This window comes from Etheostoma spectabile, chromosome 13, assembly GCF_008692095.1.
Source record: "Etheostoma spectabile isolate EspeVRDwgs_2016 chromosome 13, UIUC_Espe_1.0, whole genome shotgun sequence".
In the NCBI taxonomy this organism is placed as follows: domain Eukaryota; kingdom Metazoa; phylum Chordata; class Actinopteri; order Perciformes; family Percidae; genus Etheostoma; species Etheostoma spectabile.
Genome location: NC_045745.1, coordinates 27694989 through 27716671, shown reverse-complemented (window position 1 = coordinate 27716671; position 21683 = coordinate 27694989). Strand labels below are relative to the sequence as shown.

Sequence of the window (21683 nt, the reverse complement as noted above, 5' to 3'; positions counted from 1 at the left end):
GGTCTGTAGAACATCTTGACCAGCTGAGAGGGGCTAATCATGCTGCCGACCACTTCTCCTTTAATTTTGAAAGGTCACCCGTGAACTTTGATGTTAGAAATTGTACTTGACTGGCAGCAATATGACAACATTTTCCACTCGTGACGCGAAACTGTAAGCTTTAATTAAATCTCACGTACCTTGAAAACGGGTATCCAGCCTATAAACAAATCCACTAATAACTTTAATCCATGTCGTCATTTTATTTAACTAAAGCCTAGCGAGCTCGAGCACAACTACAGTTTCTGACTGACCTGGAGGCAGCACGGAAAGCGTTAAATTGCATAACAGCGCCTAAGTTAATAACGTGCTGTTATTAGTCGCCGGCGAGCGAGTCTGTTGCTTTGGCAATCCTAATATATCGACACACGAGCAAATGTCCCATGTGTGGTGTTTGCTAGTTGCGGGCTGTGCTCGTCTATTTTCCAGGCACTGTACTCCACATCCTCCGCTGGCAGTGGCTTGTAAACAGGACCAGAGAAAGTAGGTCAGCTGGTAGCTCAATACTCGGCTAACGACGGCGGCATAAGCAAGGCAACCGAAAGAAACCTAGGGAGCAGGAGGAGGGGGCTGTTTGTAATCTTTAACACGTGCTAAATGTATTACAGTATACCACTAAATGTCATTTTGAACACTCTAAGGGGGAATGATCCATAGGTGTTGCCTATGTGTGTGTGCAACTTTGGGTGTGTGAGTGGTACGGTCTGAAGTGTAGCCTAACACCACTCAACCATGGGAGCATGACAAGTAGCTTTTACATAGGCTACCTGGAATCTATTAGGCTAGGCCCACATCTACCCAGCACGAACTAAACTCTTAAAAGTAAAGATCACACTGACATGATGAGAAATGTCCATGAATTGGCCGGTCAGATACTGTCAGTCTACAGAATGAAGGCCAATGACATGTAGAGGGGCAATGGTGTATCCTCTGCATGCAAGACACAGAAGATCGGCCTGTCTGGCTGTAAGACTGCCTGTTCACTTTCCAAGACACTATTTTGTTATTACATTACTTTATATGTCATTTAGCTGACGCTTTTATCCAAAGCGACCCAACAATTGCTGGGTTAAGAGTCTTGCTCAGGGACACATTGGGAATCGAACCCAGGTCTCCCACACCTAAGACATGTGTCATGTCCACATGTGCCATCACCACCCCCATATAGTAACATATAATAAGCAGTTGCTTTAGACTCTAAACAACCCTATCAGTATTTCAATGTCATAAGCAATCAATAAGGTATTCATTCTGCAGTTAATTGTTTAGTTTGCACAGAGTCTACAGTGTTGGTTGTAGACAAATTCTGACAAAAGTTGTCTTTTGAGTAACAAAAGCCAGCTATCATTTGGCTGTGAGAACTGATTTTCAATAGGTAAATGAAAGACGTTAATTACAAGGCTATTAGGTTATTTTTATGTTTTATGACAGACCAGAATGTGATCCGGTGTTTTTACTGATAAAAGAACAAAATCTGAACAAATGCAATTGCAATCTTGGACAGTCCAAGTCTTTTCCCAGTCTGAATTATCAAAGTCTAGTGTGCTTCTTGGCAAAACAGAAGAGCACTTTCCCACTAGCATACATTGGTCATTTTAAAGCTGTGTAGGCTACTTACTTTTGCCATTTTCTTTTTCTTTTTTACAGTAGAACAATACTAAGAGTCTACAGTCATACTAGCAGCTTTATCATCCATAGAACCACACCACCAGCATGTGTAAATGCATGAGTGTAAGCGGTGACATGCAACAAGGGTCCAGAGTCTGATTCAAACATCACTGTTCATGCTCTAACTCTCAAGACATTGATCGGCCAGGACCCCACCTGTTAAACTGTTTGTACATCTTGATAATCACACTAAAAGGATTTTCCCCTCTGGCCTGTATTGACTTAGTTATGTCTGACAAACTTCTGATAAGAAAAGGTGTACTTCTGTCACGATCTTAATGCTGTATGATACAAGATATTTTGAACTTCCACTTTGATGCGGCCATCTGTGATATAATCTCACATCTTCCATAACTTTTGAATCTGGTTGCATAGAAAAGTTTCCCTATTAATAGATGATCTTAAGATAATAAGATAATCCTTTATTGGTCATGTATTAGACATTTGCCGTGTTAAAGGGGATAGTGCAATAGCAAGAAGCATCAGCATAAAATGATAAAGTGTGATAAAGGCCAATTGACAGATAATGGAGCTTCAGTGTTGGTCCTGTGAGTGTGAGCTGGCTACCAGGCTACCAGGCAACACTGAGGCCCCCCACTACATTGGCCACATTCACTTCCAAACGCAGGCCCTTTCTGTGTGGAGCTCCCACTGTGTGATCACACTGGTTGTCCCAGTTTCTTTCATGTACGAAAGACATGAAAGTCAGGTGGACGTTAAAGGAAAGGAGTTGTCAAAAAATCAAACATCAAATACATGGTAGTGGTGACTTCACCCGTGCAAAGCCACTATATAAAATACGCTGTCAGCCAGTGTAAGCCACCACCTGGAATCAAAATATTCCATTCAATGATCGACAGTGGTGTTGCTGTCCTAGTGAATACACAACGGGTATGGAATTACTCCCCATGCATGTGCCGATGCCTGCAACTAGTGTCAAAAGGGTTACAATTAACACTTGTTCTACTCTCAGCAGCAACCCAGCAAAACATCCCTTAGTCATGTCCTTGGTTGTGGTACCATTTGGATGCCATGCCCTCAGAGTTAAATGCTGATTAGAAGTAATAAAGATTTTTCTTTACATACATATACATTGAAACTAACAAGCAAATTAATTTATGTTTCATAACATTAACCCATGTTTGCAGATTTACTTGTTTTATTAATAATTAATTACATCTAATTATGAAATGTTTGAATTTTAATGCACCCTTATGTTTTCTTAAGGCTTCAGTTATTATAAGAAAATTATACTACACTGCCTTACATTCCCTTGCGTTTTTAATACCAATAAACCCATATCTCAACACAGCAAATAACCAGAGCAATCCAGAAGTTTTACATATGCAGAACAGCGGAAACAAGAAAAACAAAACCAGTAAAAAGTCGCTCTCATTAATGTCTCCTTTACTCTATTCTGACATAAAATGCTGATGTTAAAGTGTGTATAGTTTCATCTAATAAATAAAAACTTAAATATTTTTAAACTCAGAAGCATGTGAACTCTTGTAAAAATATTACCATAATAACATACATAACATCAAATGTAAGGATGCATTAAGTAAGAAGCCGGATAGAGAGATCTGACTTGGTTTATTTTGCTGTCAGATCTTGAAAACCAAAAGCTGACATGAAAGTACTGAAATTTACAAAAGCTAGAAATGTAATAATACACTTCATTAAAGAAATTTCAAACAGATGGGCGCAATCCAATGTTATTCACAGGAATGATAAAGCCAAAAAACAGATGATGAATAAGTGATGTAAAAATCAGATAGCTTTTAGACCCCAGAGAGACACGGTTGCTCCATTGGGTGATGAGAGGTTAACTGTCTAAAAAGTGTGACCTTCAACGTCCAGAAATCATGTAACATGATGTCAATAAACTGGACACAGCACACTTGTATTTACCAACCTGTCTAGTCTATGATTGCTTTACAGCAAACCTTACTAAAAGGGACGAAAAAAGCAAAACATGCTTCATTTTAGGATTTCTTCCCAACAGTAGTAGCAGTAGTGTATATTATACTCTGTTAATCCCAAACTACACTTTTCAATCTGTTGTTATTACACACAGGCCTGAATTACACACACATGCACAAATGAAGAGATGTCAGAGTGAGGGGGCTGCCCATGGAAAGGCGCCCTGAGCAGTTGGGGGTTCGGTGCCTTGCTCAAGGGCACCTCTCCAGCTACATGTCCACCACCATACTTTTGGTCCATACGGGGACTTGAACCAGCAACCCTCCGGTTCCCAACCCAACTCCCTATGGACTGAGCTACTACCACCCCCATACATGACACTTGCCCAGCCATAAAGAAGATACGTGTCCTTCAATGATTTCTCAAGATCAAACATGGACATTTGACAGTACAAAGACTAACCTACAGTGACTCCATAAAGAAGTGGCTACACCTGACAAACAATTACCTTCTGGGCCAATATAATAGAGCAAATTTAAAGCGAAATGTCACAACAACTAGCCTATACTGGATGGATTGCCATGAAATTGAGTAAAGACTCAATCTCCTTTTAAGGAAAAATTGTAATGGTTAGTGAAATGTGCCAAAATTACTTTTCGTCTAGTGCCATCATCAGGTTAAAAAAAAAAGTTGTCGAATAGTTTCATCATGACCAACTACATGATATATAAATTAAATGCCATTCCCATCGGCCTAAGCTGTACTTTATGTTTAGTGATATTTTGCAAATATTAGCACGCTAAGCTAAGATAGTAACCATTGTGAACACTGTTAAGCACAAGCATGTTAGCATGTTGCTATTTAGCTCTAAGCAAAGTGCAGCCTCATATGCATGGCTGTAGACTTACATAAATAGCTCACCTAGTGAATATGTGGTACCTCTAAAGTGATGTCTAACAATAATTTAAAAAGGTGTAATAAGATGTTAATGCAGCTGCTACTTGTTATGTAACATGGCAAAGTCAACTAATCAAGGCTGTTTAAATTAAATGATGCTCAAAAAACATCTAAAAATCTGTGTCATCTACTCGGTCACATGGTAGCTTACACACCGTATGCACAAAACTATACGATAAGTCAACAACGCCAGACTGATGATGTAGCTCAAATTAAATTGTTGCTATGCCAACAACCAACAAGTGTAAGACATCTAACATTCATAAAGATCTCCCACTTCTTACTGCATTATTCACCATCCGCCTACATAGAGATTAGTTCTGCTCTTTTATGTAGGTCATGCTATTGGATGATGAGATGACATTTAGTGCTCATAAGCAGGCTTCACTACATAATACATGTTCAGCATTGGCTGCGTTACATCCTACACCTTTGTCCAGAGTGCTTGCTTTTACATCAGTGATTTAAACAATTACTTAGACATTAAAAACACATTACTTCAAGCTGCATCTGTAATACTGGTACTCAGCTGAAGCACTGACTTCTCATTAATTAGACTGTGGCACTGCTGCTCGCTCTGTGTTCCTATGGTAACAGTGTGTTGTGTCTACTATTCCCCAACCAAGGCAGCTATGTCCATCAAGTCGCTGGTTTCCGTCTCCTTCAGGTCCAGGAGATTTTTAATGCACACTTCAGAAGCCCATTTGTAAATCTAATTAATATGTATAAAGTGGCAGGCAACCTTTCTCACAGTAAGCTTTTGTTTATTATCATTATATTACACTGTGCACTGCAGTGATACATTTTAGGCCTTTATTTGTATAGGAAAGCTTATACTTGGGAGGGGGGGGGGGGGGGGGGGGGGGGGGTGACATGCAGCAAAGGGCCGTAGACAGGAGTCGAACCCGCGGCCACTACATCAAGGAGTAAACCTCTATATATGGGCTACATACCAGGTGAGCTAACCAGGCGCCCCACTGCAGTGATACATGATTTATTACTGGGCTAAAATGGGCTACAAAGATATAATAATAATAATATAACAAAAAAATAATAATTATAACAATAACAATAATAATTTCTCTATTTGCGGTATAAAGATTGTATCCTATGAGGATTTCCTCTGATTTCCTCTATGAGGATTTACGGCTGAAGCTTTGAAGTATTATTTCCCTGTTTATATATATATAAATAAAATTGTATTTGATATAAATAATGTTGCTAATAACATTAATAAAACAAGAAATCCTAAGGACATGAAATGCAGCAGGGAGGTAAAAGAAGAAGTACTGTAGTTCACAGTATAAAAGGTCATGGTTAGATGAGGTAAGCTATAACTAAAGCGTTATTTTAGATAACTGGGACTAAGAACAGGTCAGGTGTTCAGGTCAAGGACATACTTGACATTCAGTGGAGATGGAGCAGCATTGACAACTTCAGACGTCATCCAACAGCAGAGCAGGGAAATTGGGAAAAATCACAGGGGACTATTTGCGACATTCTCCACCAAACCAATTTTTTTTCCATTGAGTACCACATGGAAAAAGGCACCAGCCAGTAAAGATATGGATCATCATGCCCCTCCTCAGCTGTGCTTTCCCATGAGTGCTGTCTGTCTCAACCACACAGCAGCTTCACGTTAATCCTCCCCTGGGCAGCAGCTGAACCCTCAGCACTCTGAGCTTTACCCGCCGGACAATCCTGTCACAGTGCGGTACACATCCTCACCTGCTGTGCACTAACGAAAACACACTCGCCCTTTCCCCATGCTGCGACTGCACATAACGACTAGGATGTGCTTGTATTTTTTTTTGGTGCTGAAATTGTAAGTGAAGCAGTAAATTAGTCTGTCAAAAATGACTTTTTTGAATATTCTGTTAATCACGTAAATACATTTGCAAGCAAAAAACAATTGACATAACATTTACTAGATATAACTGTATAACAGTATTTCCCAGTTTCACTCTGGTAATCCAAAGACATAATTACTGGGCTGTGATTAAAATACGATGGATTTATTGGAGACAGGTGTACTAATTTAGTCTACATTAAACATGAAGACTAAATTAGTATACTGTAAGTGTTAGTAAATAATAACTAATACCATATTAGTGAATTAATCATTTTTAGAGTGCAGTGATCTTGCTCAGTCTAACGATACATTTTGTATATCTTTTCTTCTCATGCTTGTACATTTGTCACATTTTTGTTTGTGTCTCCCAAAGTGCCTTGTAATTACACATTCCTTATATTATATTCTTTCAAGAATTCAAAATGAATCACCAGATTATTCCAGGCCTGATATTGTATGCTGCTGCTCAAGAAAAATGATGCAATTACCTGAGGCAGTGTGTGAGCCAATATGTGGGTCACAATTCTAGGACACGGGTGGAAAGGGCATTGCAGCTCTTTCTCTGTGACGCTGTCTGAGGTTGAGATGGTAGGTTAAATTCCTGGCTGTGGAAGTGAGCTGATACTTTTACAATGCCTTCAAACAAACTTCTTGAGTCGATTGCAAGACTATTATCATTGTAATGAATTCACAAGTGAGTGTTTGTAGAACTGCAACTTACCACTCTCTTATGCACAGACTCTTTTTCTGTGAACTCAAGTAGCTTTTCGCAAGCAGTCCGTGGAAAAAATGACCATATGTCTCCATTTCTATCGCTATTTCCTTCACTTCCTTTACTTGCTGAAATACTGCCGTCCATATTTCCAAAGCTCCCTCCTAAAAGCACACAAATCTCTCTCATTACATTCAGGTTTCTTTTTAAAGACGAAAGCAGCTTGTGAAAAAATAAAAAATCTATTTGAGGAAACAACAACAAATAGCAGAATATTGAATTGCACTTTGACCAAATATTCATTTTGTCTCATTTGTAATCCATCCACAGAAACCAAAAGTACAGGACTGTAGATATTTTTCAATCCCATAGTTGAAACAGCAGACATTATTGACAGCTAATTTCCCATAAGGTGATTAACATTTTAGTTTCGAATTCTTGAAAGAATCTAATTATAACACATTATCAGCTGTAGATGGCCTCTCTTTCCACCTGAGGGCCTGTCAACTGAAAAAAATGAGTTAACACATAATCAGAATAGATGCCTGACTAAGAAAGTGGGTTAATAACGTCTACATTTCTAATGATGAAATGCCAGATCATTAGTTTGCCGGATGAAAAACAAAATCACATTAACACACTGTTGACACACTGGGTTTATGCTTCATGCCTGATTAAAGTAAGGGGGAAAACAGCTTATTTGGATGCTTAAAAAGACAATCTCTGTGAGAGCACACATTACTCAGGATAACCGCTTATAACAGGGAAGCAGATTAGTATATTGAGTCACTACACCAACTATTACACTACAACTATTACAGCCCGTGATAATGACTCATGATTTATTCACCCTGCTTAGGGGTCCTTGAGCTAAACCTTAAAATCACTTCCAGCTGTTAGAGACCCTGTCCTCTGTGGATGGAGGAACAGAATCTCCCTACAGACTTCCAAGCGCATCACACTTTGTGTTCTTATGAGATTACATATCATATCAACAAAATAATAACACTGCAATAGATGAGATTACAGGTTGTAGTACAGTGTGTTTTAGCTATATGTAACTCATTCTATCGATGTGTTCAGGAAGCGACCTGAAAATGAAAGCATCACAATGGTTGTGTGAGCTCTGACACTCCTGTTTAGTATCACAAGCCATGATTAGGTTTTGCCTCTTGCTGTTACATTGTGATGACCACCATCAAAAGGATTGAGCAACCGAGTCTGGGAGTGCTCTTTTCAATTCTGCATCAGAGCTGACGTGCTCGTTCATCGTCTTCTGCTGTGTTGTGTGTTTCCCTCTATGAACACAAACTGCATTGTAGCATAATGCCCATGCAGCCAACACCCTGAGCTAAATATCTGAATCACATGTAGGTCACACACACACACACACACACACACACACACAGGGGCAGGGCCTTATATTGTGAAACCTTTTTTTCTTCATCTGAAATGCAAGGTGTAGCCACACCTGATTCTTAAAAGGGACCTTTTGTCATAATAAACCCATTAAAGCTATATAAAATAGACAAGGGTCTCAAAAAAAAAAAAATTAAAAAATAAAAGACTGTGCAGCTGACATTGTAGCACTCAAACAGTGGCTGAATTAAATTCAATTGATAATTAATAAACCTCATTTAAAGTACATTTCAAGTCACCGGTGCACATTTTGCCTAATAAAGATCTTAGTGAACTACTGCAGCGTCTTTAAAAAGGTTTCACACATTATGATCAGATGTTTATCTTGCCCATTTGTTTCATGCCACGAATATAAAGAGAAGAAGCAATTTTGTGATGAATCTTAGAGCCCAAAGTAGGAAACAATTTTAATTCATTTTTTTTTTAAAGCAGCTAAATGTCTTAATCATGCCCCAGTGGATCTGAGCCTGAAGCTACTGAGCACAATGACTGTGTGCTTTGGAGCAGGAGATCAGTGACAGCCGCAAGGCCGATGACGTCTGGAGGAGCAGTTATACAACTGGAGCTGAACGTTTTGTCTGTCATAGAAACAAGGTTAAAGAGGGTGGCATGAATACCAGTCATAGTCTCGAGAGTCATGTGCAACATAGTTTACTGCCTGAGTTTAAAAGGAATGTCCACGTTTGATAATAATCAGCGTGTCTGTCTCTTTAGGCATAAAGAGACAGCTTCTAGTTCAAGGCCCTCCTTATTGAAAATTCACTTACCCATTCACTTTTCCAAAAATGTACAACAGGAGCCATGTCTAACAATAGTGGGGCAAGTGAAGTAAGATGTTACTGGCTTTGTCAATTGCACAGGTTTGACTCCATAACGCGGATTCATTTTTCTTAATCAGAGTGTGGCGTGTCCTTTGTAAATGCTGGCTTCACTGTTTTAACTATACAGATGGATATAAAACTAAATATGAACAGAAACAAGTTTTTCCTTAAACCAGATCATCTACAAAACACAAACTGACTAGTACTAAAAACTATTTAAAGTCCCCGTCCACTGTATTCTTACTTCATTTGGATGTTTGATCTTCACTGTGCAGAATTTTTCATATTCATCACTTTCTAGCAAGACATTTACGGATTGGGAGCCAATCATGGTCCAGTATTCAACGTCAAACTTGAAGCCTTAGTGAGTCCACATACACTGAGAATGTACTTTTCAGTAATTTAGAAGACCTTGTATCCAGCAGTTACATTTTTTAAATAAAAAATATTTATATATTGATTATTTATTATTATATTATTTATTATATTGTGTATTTTTCAATAGTTGCATAATTTAATAACAATAATAAATAATCCAAATAAAAGGAGTGCATAGGCACTCAACATTTCGTCTATTGTTGGGACTATTGTGTTTGTCATGTTTTCCTCAACGTCCTGCTGTTTGTGTTTGATATTGTTATTATTACCAACCGTATAAAAGAATTCCAGAACTAACAAACCTTAGAAAGGTGTGAATTATATCTAAGGGTTGGACGGAGGGCGTTTAAAGCACCCTCCTAACATCAGGAACTAGTGTTACGGGTTGATGGAAATTACAAATGCCTGTTAAATGTAGTCAGAGTGCCTGTTTCCCATCTCTCTCTCTCTGTGTTTCACTGTAGCGGCCATTCAAAACATGCCTGTTTGGAACGGGCCGATTGCGTGGCTCCCTGTATTGCTGCTTGCAGCTTTCTTGAGAACCATCGTACCCCAAAGTAACTTACAGAAGGACCCCAAAGTACCTACTATGCAACTGTAAGCCTGTACTACTGACTTACTGTGTACCTGACAGAGAACGTTGCAGATTCAGATTCACTCACAAAATAACAATTAAAATATGATATCCAGCCTTATATTGCCACTGTTTTACTTTAACTAAACATTTGAATTAGGACTTTCACTATGCCATCACAGGTGGTTTTATATGGCATAAGTAAACCACCTTGTGAATGTGTGCTTTTTTTGTACGTTTTTTTTCTCTCCATAAATCTTAAGCTGGAACACATTTTGCAAGTTTAATAAATCCGAGATCAGCTGCGGCTCATGTAGAGATTCAACGTGTCCACTTTTTTGTTGTGTATCTGTCACACATCGTGGTAGTTTTAGGCGATGTGGCAGTAGAAGCTGGGAACCCAGCTGCGCAGCCTTAGAAATGTGAGCAACAAAAAAAATTGTGCTGCAGAGCTCCAACATGTAAACCAACACATTCTCACTCCCATCTCGTAAAATACATACGCTTGGTCAGGTGCCTAGTTGTTACTGACGCAAAAAGTCTCCTTTAGCGTCATATAACACGCTTTGCCTAAACACGCTTGGTCGGGACTATTGGCGTTCCTTTTGACGCTGTTAGGTTAAGGAAAAGCTTGTGGGTGGTCTTGCGGTTCCGTGACTCACGGGAATGGGATGGTTGGGTTTAGGAAAAGGTTGTGGGTGACACACGGCAATAACAGGATGGTTTAGGACACATGTGGGACATGAACCCCGCTCTCCCGGGTGAAAGTCCTGTGTGCACTTTAACACTGGTTTCACATTAAGCTTTATGAAAGACACTTATAAATGAGAAAAAAATAATAATAATAAAAATATATATATATATATATATATATATATATATATATATATATATATATATATATATACTATAGGTACCAAACAGGAAGCAAATACAAAGGCTCAGGTAACATGAGAGTTTCCCTTCAATACTGAACTAACTTTTGCACCATGACTCCAAAGGTTTGAAATATAAGTTATTGGACTTCCTCACAGACAATTTAGCACCATCCATGGCTCTTTAGTTGTTGTTAGTTAATATGAGTAAGTAAAATGTGTGCATAAATACAATGCAAATACTAAAAATAGGATGCTCACACACAAAGGGATAAAACCACTGATGTGTTTAAGGTCAACAGGGCTTAGTAATTTGCAACACGTGACATTAGTCAGCCTGTTGTCAGATTGCACTCCATTTCATGTGTTTTTGGATGAATCAACATGCGTTTAACATACAACATTCCCGCGCCGCTCTGTTTTCTTAAAGAGACAGAGGGTGGGAATTATCTCTTTGCTGTTGCACAACCTACACCATTTGTGCATGCCCAGTCACACTAAGCGGCTCTAACAATATTCCGACTAGCGTTCAGTTTAAGCTTGCAGGACATGGCCCAGTAACCTACTTTCCCCACAACATGCTCTGCAAGATCAGAGACAAGGCTGTTTGTCATCAGTTAACTAACCTTCACCACAGCATAGTTTCGGCAAAGAGACGTAAAGCACAGCACTGCTGACACAAAAACAGAAGCATTGTTATGTCTCACAAAAGGGTAAATGTCCATTAGGATATTATTTGCATGTTAACTGGCAGAAGAAGAGGAGAGACAAAAATAGGGAGTAGGGAAATGAAGAACAAAGGCACAAAAATGAAAGGAAAGATGAATAAAAATGGTCATTATGAAAAGGATGAAAATGTTAAGTCACAGTAATGGGGTAATAGGTAACAATTGTATCAATCATTGTCATAAAAAAGGTTTCTTTTTATCTAAGCTTCTCAAAAATATGACATACCCAAACATCTTTATGAAACTGAATCTCAGAGTTATAATTTATAGTATTGCCTGCTGCAAAAAACCTCTTACTATTTTATTCAAACAATGTTTAGATCTTGCCGTTGAAACATTAAGTTTTTATATCTACCTAACTTTCAGGATTGCTGAGCGGTACCAGGACAGTGCTTTGGGGTCCTCCGTCCTCTGTGTACATCCCATCACATTACAGTCCATGTATCAGGTGATATAAACTGTATAACCCTACGACCTGATACCCTCAAACTATTTTTGTGAGTATCTAGGTTAACATAAAACTCAAAACACCCACAGTGACTCCACAGGCTGACATACTGACAGTGAGCCACTGAAACAGCTGATGTGTGATCACTCTGCTTAACAAATATAATAATTAGGATGTAAGAACAGATAACAGTGGAAATAAAGTATGACCACTTAAGAGATTCTGGACTGGACTGAATTTGTGGTTGTAATAAACTTGTTTAGGCCTATACGGGAAAAAATACAATTTAACTGAAAATGCAATATGAGTAAATGTGTATTGGTAAAAGAATGATAACGCCTCCAGTCCCTTAATTTGTACCCCAAAACTATGAGACGTGTATTATTTTCACAAGGTTAGTCAGTGAGAGAGTGAGTGAGACAGCTGTCAGCAGAAAGCTGCCATAGTACAGTAAGGATAGGGATTGTAATTGACTCCTGACCTCTGTTTTAAATAAGGAGGCGACCTTTTTCCAAAATGAAATGCATCAATTTATCTAGTCCATACTGTAAATTCCGGTTATTGGATTCAAAGACGGAACTAAAAATTAGCTGAAGGGAAAGGAAGATAGCATGAGTCATGAGGCTGGCCTAATGTTTAGCAGCCTGATGTGAAAAGGAGCATATGGTGTAGTGAACACCCTAGTTCATTCAGTCCTGGAACAGCCCTGTCCTGTCCCACTCAGCTGTCAGCACACATACTCATCACTATTCATGTCTGCTGGGCCAAGCTCAGCACTGACGCAGGAAGCTGGCAAAATGGTTCAAGCCTCAATGGGAGTAGGCTGTATGTGGATGAAGACACAGAACAATCATTTGGACCCTGACATAATTTGAACAATGGCTACTTTCATTAACATCATAGACAGGTCCCTCAAAGTGACTGATCGACTTGGCATCATTCAGATGAGCGAGAAATGAGCCTTGCATTACCAAACTCCTGTAAATGTGGTGTCTTTCCCAATCACATAATCTAGCATTAATTCTAGTATAAGTAGCTCTTATATTGTATTTGTGTCTCTTAATACACAAATACAACCTTTACCCTTTTAAATGTATGTCATATTGTCATCATTTTAGGCTAACGTTTCATTCCCCTCAAATCATACAATGTGTTATAATTTTTCAGATGTAATAATGTCTGTTTGCCCCTAACCAACAGCTGGTATCCAGGAAACGTTAGCTATGTCAACACATACAAAACTTAATGAATTAGTTAGAAAGCACAATGTTAGTACCACAATCATGGAAATGGCTAAAACAAGAAAAAGGGGGAGTTTTACATATTTTAAGTAAAGACTTGAGGAAAGAGAAACATATGAGCTTGGTTTGCGTGTCATACAAGATTTTTTTTTTTTTCTCTCCAACCGTTAAGGTTTGCTAACGGTAAACTAGCTAACGTAGATTTTGTAACAACCGTGACGTTACAAGACACGAAACGGACACTGGGGACACAACCGTCAGCACGTAACGTTACAACGGAAAGCTGGTAATGTAGTTACCTTATTCTGTGCGATACCAAGGGTCAGACGAATCCAAACGGAGGCATGTGGGGAAAAGGGGGCTTCAACCGACAAAAGCCCCGACGTCCTATATTCCAAAAAGTTACCTAGAGAGAAAACTGCACCGGCGGTGTGGACACAGCCTGCTGTTCCGGGGGAGCTCCTCCTGAGCCAGCCCACACACCTCACTTTAAATATTCTCATTCAACATAGCGCTCATTAAAACATGTCCTGTCTGCACAGATGAAGGCTGAATGAAGAGTTTTTTTCTCCAGCCAGAGTTCGTCCACACTTAAGAGTCCCGCCCCCCTGGAATAACGAGTGAGCGCGCACAGGCGTGTGTATAGCGGGGGTGGCTGGGCTTTAAATACACCTTTTAAATAAATAGATAGTAAATGATGATGATTAAATGCCCTCCAAACATCTGTTTAAAAAAGCATGCATATTAAGCACTGAATATATAGGCTACCGGTGTTCCATATACAGTACACTGATACGCTGTAAATGGTGTGAGCCATGCCTTCTGCTCTCTGAGTCATCCGTTCAAAAGCTATTATATAGGCCTAGTTAATCAGCACCTGTTGGTCTACATGGGCTTGGGCTGATCAGATCAATTCTGAATATGTCAAGACAAATCAGCAGATGCTGTACCGCCCCACTTTTGTCAATCAGTGCAATTAAGTGCTTGAGGTTTTCAGATCCTTACTCAACTTGTTATTCCATGCTCCATTACACGTCAAGCGTCCTGCAGTACTCAAGGAAAACTTTTACTAGCACAATGTACTTAAAGTAGGCCTACTCATGCAGAAAAATTCCCTCGTGAAAGATATATTATCATGTTACATTACATAAGTAACATTGTAGGTAGTTTTTATATTGGGAAGTGTAATCTATCATTTTGCCTCATATGTTAGAAATTCATGTGTTTTGTTTATACAAATCATTTTGACATACAGATAGTCTGAAATGTAGAGTAGAATGTATAAAGTAGCATATAACAGTAATATTCAAGCAAAGTAGGCTACCTCAAAACTATACTAAAGTACAGTGCATGATTAAGTAGGCGTACTTGGTTACTTTCCATCACTGGAGTGATTAAAAAAAATAAAAATAAAAAAAGTCAACAATGATCTGCCTAATTCCATTAACTTTAGTGATATTTTGAGCTGGACCTGAAAGAGAAGAACCCGCTCAAACGCCAAATTATTTAACCACCAAATGAAAAAGCCCACATCTCTCAGGATGAACACTTCATGGAAATTATTTAGAAAAGAAGAAGCAACCAGTTACCAGTCCCAATCTATTGTTCCACCCACTCTCACTATACACCTTTATAGCATGGCTATTATATATATATATATATATATATATATATATATATATATATATATATATATACATATATATATATATTTGATGACCTTTAAGTCTTCTACAATAGTCTGGGTGAACGACATCAGGCTGTTCAAACAACATAACACACATATAGCACTCAATGAAAGATCAAATGTTGCAACTAAACAGCAACTCTAACCGGTTTTAGTGGTAAACTGCATGTGCTTTGAATTGTTTTGTTGTGTGTCAATGCTTCAAATTAGCTGTAGGGCATCTGATTTTTATTGTATGATGTGTCAAATTGTGCATAATTGTTTCAAGCTAAAAAGTGTCTGCTTCTTACCTCTGTTTAAATTACATCAGCCTAAACAAACACTGCATGGTTGGAATCAGAGTTCAATACCTGATGTACAATTAATCTAAAATGCAGTAGGTCCATAATGTTCAATTTCTCATAACTTACAACAGTAAAGGCAGTTATTGCAGGGGAATTTGGTTCCTGCTGTTAAGCTTGGAAATGTATTATTTCCCCTTTTACAATATAACATGCACCAATTGGTTTCCGTTAAGGTCAAAGAGGCCTCTTCCAAAATGTAACCCAGATGCTATCCCTAGAGTGACCGGATCCAAATTCTGCCCTATTATCAAACAGGAATGCAGAAATTGGCCACAACACAGTGTGTGTCCAAATATGTAAAGATGATTAAGCTTTCAATAATTTCAACTTGATAAATGTACTGTGTATTTACATATTTGACAGCAACATGTACGACACCTGCGACCTATGAAAAGCTTCATATTGTTTACCTCTTTTGAAATGGAAAACATGTAAATATTTATCTACCCATTATACAGAAATTAATTAACTAATTTCAGTCTGAAATGTTTGGACTGGAAGATGTACATTTGTACATTTAAAAAAATGTAGTCCTTTTCAACAAACCAATCTCGCACTGTTTCACTGGGGGGCGCTAACACAAAGCACCAGGTGGCCAGGGAACAACTTGAGAAAGGAGGAGGCCATTCACTAGCCTGTTTTAGCTACACACGCCTAGCTACTGTTAGCTAGCCGGCGGCTAACGAGCAAGCTAAAACACCAGTTTGTTTTAATGTCGCCTGTCTTATCAAGTGATGGCAAGAGAACGGTGTTCACAAACCGAAGCTGGTGAGTGCTGAGCGTCCCTTTGATCCGCGACAAACATTTTGCATGCACACAGTATACAGTTGTGTGTCTGCTAGCGCGCTAAGTAACCGACTGCAACCTAAAGCTATATAGCTAACGCTAGCTCGGCTTAATAGCAACATTAGTTAATACCAAGCTAATTCACCTATCTTTCTTTTCAGAACTGTATTACCTCATTGCCAGATTTCTGCAGTCTGGACCTTGTAAAAAAGCATCACAGGTAAAAAGATATTAGCTCATACCGGTTTGTTAAACGTCTAAAAGTATGTTGTGCTAGAAGCTAACGCTAACTGTGTCTGTTGTTAAGATTCTGGTTGAGGAGCTGGAGGAGTATGAGGTAGGTTCAGCTGGACCTTTCTGTTTTTATTCTCGTGTGTGGCTTCCGTACTGTTGCCTATCTGGCCGCTTTTGGGCAAATTTTCTGTAATTTGGGCTAGTGTTAGATAAAGTAGTGTGTTGCCGAGCCAGGACGATCCTGGCAGTTTTGTGCCATCTCTAATCGCCTGTCTTTTAACTTTAGTTGATCCCTCAACGATGGAGTTGGGACGGGGAGAAATACAAACGGACCTTCCAAGACTGGGTGAGTGTGAATTGTCATAGTTAACTTTTTAATCAAATGAAGCGTATGTCTTCTATTTTAATCGTCAATCGCCTCTTCGCGGATGTGTTTCTTTTTAATTAAATCAACCACCCGAAATTGATGCGGTGGTAATGTGTTTATGTTTATAAGAACACACTTAAACATTTGTATTAATATAGGCCCGTTGCTAAATAACTAAATATAGGCTTTGCTATTGTGTGGGCTAGTAGGAGGAGAATAGAGACGGGGATAGGTAGCGATAGGCTGAACCAGATCCACAGGGCTGTCAGTCTTTTGTTGGAGCCAATGAAATCCCAAATGTTTTTGAGAGCAATCCGGAAAAATCGTAAGAGACTCTTTGATTGGCTGTGAGCTTCTTTGCCCCCACCCCCCTCTTTCTTTCTTCTCCCTCTTGATTGTTTTTCACCCAGCTGTATTACAAAACCATGCTGCAAATTATGACAAGTATAAACAGGAAGTGAAAAAATAAGTTAAAGTAATTTTGAGGAATTTGATAGTTAGATGTGTATGTGTTGCTACACAGATGTTTGCATTTTTATCCAAAATGTATATTTGTAGTGAATGTAAAATGTATTAACTTTAATTACAGAAAGATTGATTGGTGTTTTTTTTTATTGCAGTGTCTAGTTTTTAATCGTGACTTTGAGGATGTTGTGTGACTTTTACATCAAAAGAGGCTACATATAGATGTGAAGCAACCAGAGGCTTAGCAGTATGTGAAAATGTGACATTTTTGTATTTAAAATGTTCCAATCGGTACACACCATGGTCTCAAGTATTCATATCAGTTTAAATAATTGTGGGGCTGTCTTAATTTTATCTGTTCACCAAAGCTGGAGTTTTATTTAATTACTTCAAACTTAATTAGTTTTAACACTGTTTGAGAATGTAACAGAGATGGTAATGTTTGTGTGTGTGTATATATATATATATATATATATATATATATATATATATGCTACTTATATATTTGTTGTATGACTTTGTAATAGCTGTCTGTGACTCCTGCAGGTGATTTTGAATCAGCACATTCCTGCAGACTATCTGCTCCGTGTATGTCAGCGGATAGGCCCGCTTATAGAGAAGGAGATCCCACCTAGTGTTCCTGGAGTCCAAACACTTCTGGGGCTGGGCAGACAGTCATTGCTTCGTTCCACCAAAAGTGAGCATTTCTCTCCCATCCATGTTTTTACCTTCGCCAAGGAGGTCATTTCTTCTGTATTAAAGAAGAGATTATATATCAATACTTTTGTAATTTTTTTGCGTGGTTTGTTGGCAATAGATCAGTTTCCAAATCCATAATCATGTTCATCATTTCTCACGTTTGTTTTGTTGAATCACTACCTGTATAATTTAGGTTGTAGCCACAAAGTATGCAGTGGCTCAGCCGTCGCGGCACTCCACCGAGGGCGTCCACCAGAACCTCCAGTCAGCAATGGACATCCTCCCAATGTCGGTGTGTGAAACTGTTTTATGGATTTCCTTATACCCAGTGAGAGGACCCGAGGGCCCGAGACCATTTAATTTAAGTCTGCTTTAGCAGTCTGTTGCTTCCACTAATCATTGTCGTTGTTCTTTATATCAAGTGTCCATCATGGGTGCTCGCCAGGCCTCGGGCACGGCTCGTTTCAGCCAGACCTTGCCGTCTTCCTCCTACCAACACATGAAGATACACAAACGTATCCTTGGCCACCTTTCTTCAGTCTACTGTGTAGCCTTTGACCGCACCGGCCGTCGGATATTCACGGTGAGTGAGGATTTCTGGTTGAAATGATTATTGCAATCCAACTTCATCTGTAGTGTCTCACTAGCAAACTATTTGCAAAAGTTGCAAAGATAAAATGCGATAGTAAATTCCAGATTACAGGTTGCATTGGAAAATACATTTATCTCATACGATAAATTCATTTTTAGAAATACATTCCAGATTTGTGCAGAGCTAGACCGGTGACAAAATTAGCACTGAGGGACATTCATGATGACCTTACCTTATAAGGGCCGCCACAGGTGATCTAGAGAAGCAGACTAATATGGAGAGAATAAAGAAATACCATTGGTTTAATATACAGTGTATGTTTCATCAGTTATAAACTAGTTTCACTTTTGATCGTCACAAAATACATTTAGTTGAATAGCGTTAAGTTGACACAAATGATGCTCACCATAACTTATAATTTTGTTTTAGGGTTCTGATGACTGCCTGGTAAAAATCTGGGCCACGGATGACGGCCGGCTCCTATCGACACTTCGCGGCCACTCAGCGGAGATCTGTGACATGGCTGTCAACCACGAGAACAGCCTCATTGCCTCAGCTAGCTGCGACAAAACCATCAGAGTGTGGTGCCTGCGAACCTGTGCACCCATCACTGTTCTGCAGGCCCACGGCGCCTCCATCACATCCATACAGGTGAGGCTGATGCATTTTGGAATATAATTCAAACTTATATCAAAGTTGAATGCAAGTTTTCACTTTAGGTCCCAAAGACTAACCTTATCGCCTAGATTTTCTGCACCACGTCAAATCTTTTGCGGTTGAAATATCGTGATAAATGTTGACTAACCAACACTGACTTTCTATGCCCTCAGTTTTGTCCTGCTGTCAAAGGGACAACGCGGTACCTGGCCTCCACCGGTGCAGACGGCATGGTGTGTTTCTGGAAGTGGCACTCGCACAACATGAAATTCCAGTAAGTGTTTGAAACATCAGCTCTTTTGGCTCCACAATTTAGTAAATGGCTTTTTTTCATGGAAATAATTGTAATTCTCCTCTTTTCTCAGTGATCAACCAGTCAAGTTTGTTGAGCGGTCACGTCCAGGAGTACAGGTCTCCACTTCCTCATTCAGCAGTGGTAAGTGTGTTTCCCTGCCTGGTAACATTTCCGTTTTCCATATGTATTGTCCTATCTGCTGTGCGCTGCAAACCAAACCCAGACAACTTTTTTTTTTTTTTAATTGCAAAAACTATTACCGAATCTGCTTTTTTCTTTTAAACAATTTATTGTGTAGCACGGACAGTGATAAAGTACTGTCAACAGTTTTGTGCATCAACATTAGCTTATCGCAGAAAAAAGGAACAGAGACTCTTTGTGTGACAATGCAATTTGAGTTACAGAGTAACTGCTGACATGGCAGTATGTCTTATAAATGAATGTATTGGGAACAATAAAAGTCCATATATAAATATGGATATAAGGATATCGTCGTAAACTGAACTTCATTCTATGTTCACTGTTAATAGGTGGTATGTTCATGGCCACCGGTGGCACTGATCATTTGATCAGAGTCTACTACCTGGGTGCTGAAACTCCTGTGAAGGTCTCTGAGATGGATGCACACACGGTACGAAACAAAACGCAGAAGCTGCATCATATCTGTTCCACTCAGTTTAACTTTATTTAAACAAGGTCTCTGTAACTTTAATACATGCCTTCTTTTCCTCTTTCAGGATAAAGTTGTTGTTGTACAGTTTAGCAACAACAGTGACAGGTGAGTGTGTTGCTGAGATCATAGACTTGCAACTGTTTTTTTGTGTGGTTTTCGAGCCTCTGACTCTGTGTATGTGTTTCCAGCCTACGGTTTGTGAGTGGCAGTCGCGACGGCACAGCCAGGATCTGGCATTACCAGCAACAAGAGTGGAAGAGTATCACTTTAGACATTGCTGCCAGGCTGCCTGGGTAAGAAACAGAACAGTTTTACGGGGTTACCCTTTTTGTTTCCTTTCCACTTAATGATTCATGTCTGATGTGATCTTTTCCTCCAGGAGTACTGTCACCAATGGGGATGATAAAACCAAGCTGGTTGTTACCATGGTGGCTTGGGACCGTGCAGATAGCACTGTCATCACAGCAGTGTCGAACTACCTGCTCAAAGTGTGGAGCACAACCACTGGACAGCTACTGCACATTTTATCTGTGAGTGGCTGAAGCAACTCTGCAACAATGAATAAAATAGCTGCTTTTGACCAACTGACTGTCCTGAATGTTTGTGATTTCTCTGTTCAAGGGTCATGATGATGAGGTGTTTGTGCTGGAGGCTCACCCATTTGACTCCCGCATCATGCTTTCTGCCGGCCATGACGGCAACATTTACATGTGGGACCTGGCCAAAGGAGCCAAGATCCGCAACTTCTTCAACATGGTAATTGATAATGACGGTGACAATCACCCACCAGTAGTGTTTTCTATCATTGAGTTCATGTTAAAATATTTGATTCCAGATTGAAGGGCAAGGCCACGGGGCTATTTTCGACTGCAAGTTCTCAGCTGACGGACAGCATTTTGCCTGCACTGACTCACACGGCCATTTGCTCATCTTTGGCTTTGGCTGCAGTAGACCATATGAGAAGGTAATAATACATAAATAGTTGTTAAAACATGTTTCCTCTTTACCATTGCTGTTCCTATTTTAAAGGAACAACATTAGGAATCGATAAAGTTGGACAGCATGTTGGATTTGTGGTTACACATACTGTTCTTTAATCATAACACCTGATTTTAAACCAAAGGGTCATCAAGGAATTGAAATCTGAAATATTGTAAGAAAGGCAGCTAATAATCCTGAAGAAGCTCTCTGACTCTGTGTTCTGGAACCTTGTGAAGGGGGACAAGCAAGCAACAAATTCAACTTTTTT

The 21683-nt window shown here is 39.3% G+C and overlaps 2 protein-coding genes across 7 annotated transcripts in view; one reads left to right on the top strand and one right to left on the bottom strand.

The window, feature by feature from the left end:
- Positions 1-14201, bottom strand: part of npas2 (neuronal PAS domain protein 2) — a 37362-nt gene extending 23161 nt beyond the window's left edge. For 5 of the 6 annotated variants that reach the window (XM_032534518.1, XM_032534521.1, XM_032534523.1 and 2 more), the window contains exon 1: positions 13935-14201. The gene's annotated coding sequence lies outside the window, so the exon portion shown is untranslated. Of the gene's footprint in view, positions 1-179; positions 582-13934 lie in introns of those variants that run through there. The other variant, XM_032534519.1, reaches the window with a different exon arrangement.
- A 2199-nt stretch (positions 14202-16400) lies between these two features.
- LOC116700994 (bromodomain and WD repeat-containing protein 3) overlaps positions 16401-21683 on the top strand; it is a 14911-nt gene continuing 9628 nt past the window's right edge. Inside the window, exons 1-16 of the mRNA XM_032534515.1 lie at positions 16401-16434; positions 16614-16672; positions 16760-16789; positions 16973-17032; positions 18065-18215; positions 18411-18509; positions 18640-18800; positions 19239-19460; positions 19640-19740; positions 19832-19902; positions 20292-20392; positions 20499-20539; positions 20623-20727; positions 20814-20964; positions 21056-21190; positions 21270-21398. Coding sequence (XP_032390406.1) covers positions 16401-16434; positions 16614-16672; positions 16760-16789; positions 16973-17032; positions 18065-18215; positions 18411-18509; positions 18640-18800; positions 19239-19460; positions 19640-19740; positions 19832-19902; positions 20292-20392; positions 20499-20539; positions 20623-20727; positions 20814-20964; positions 21056-21190; positions 21270-21398 — 1650 coding nt within the window. The remainder of the gene's footprint in view (positions 16435-16613; positions 16673-16759; positions 16790-16972; positions 17033-18064; positions 18216-18410; positions 18510-18639; positions 18801-19238; positions 19461-19639; positions 19741-19831; positions 19903-20291; positions 20393-20498; positions 20540-20622; positions 20728-20813; positions 20965-21055; positions 21191-21269; positions 21399-21683) is intronic.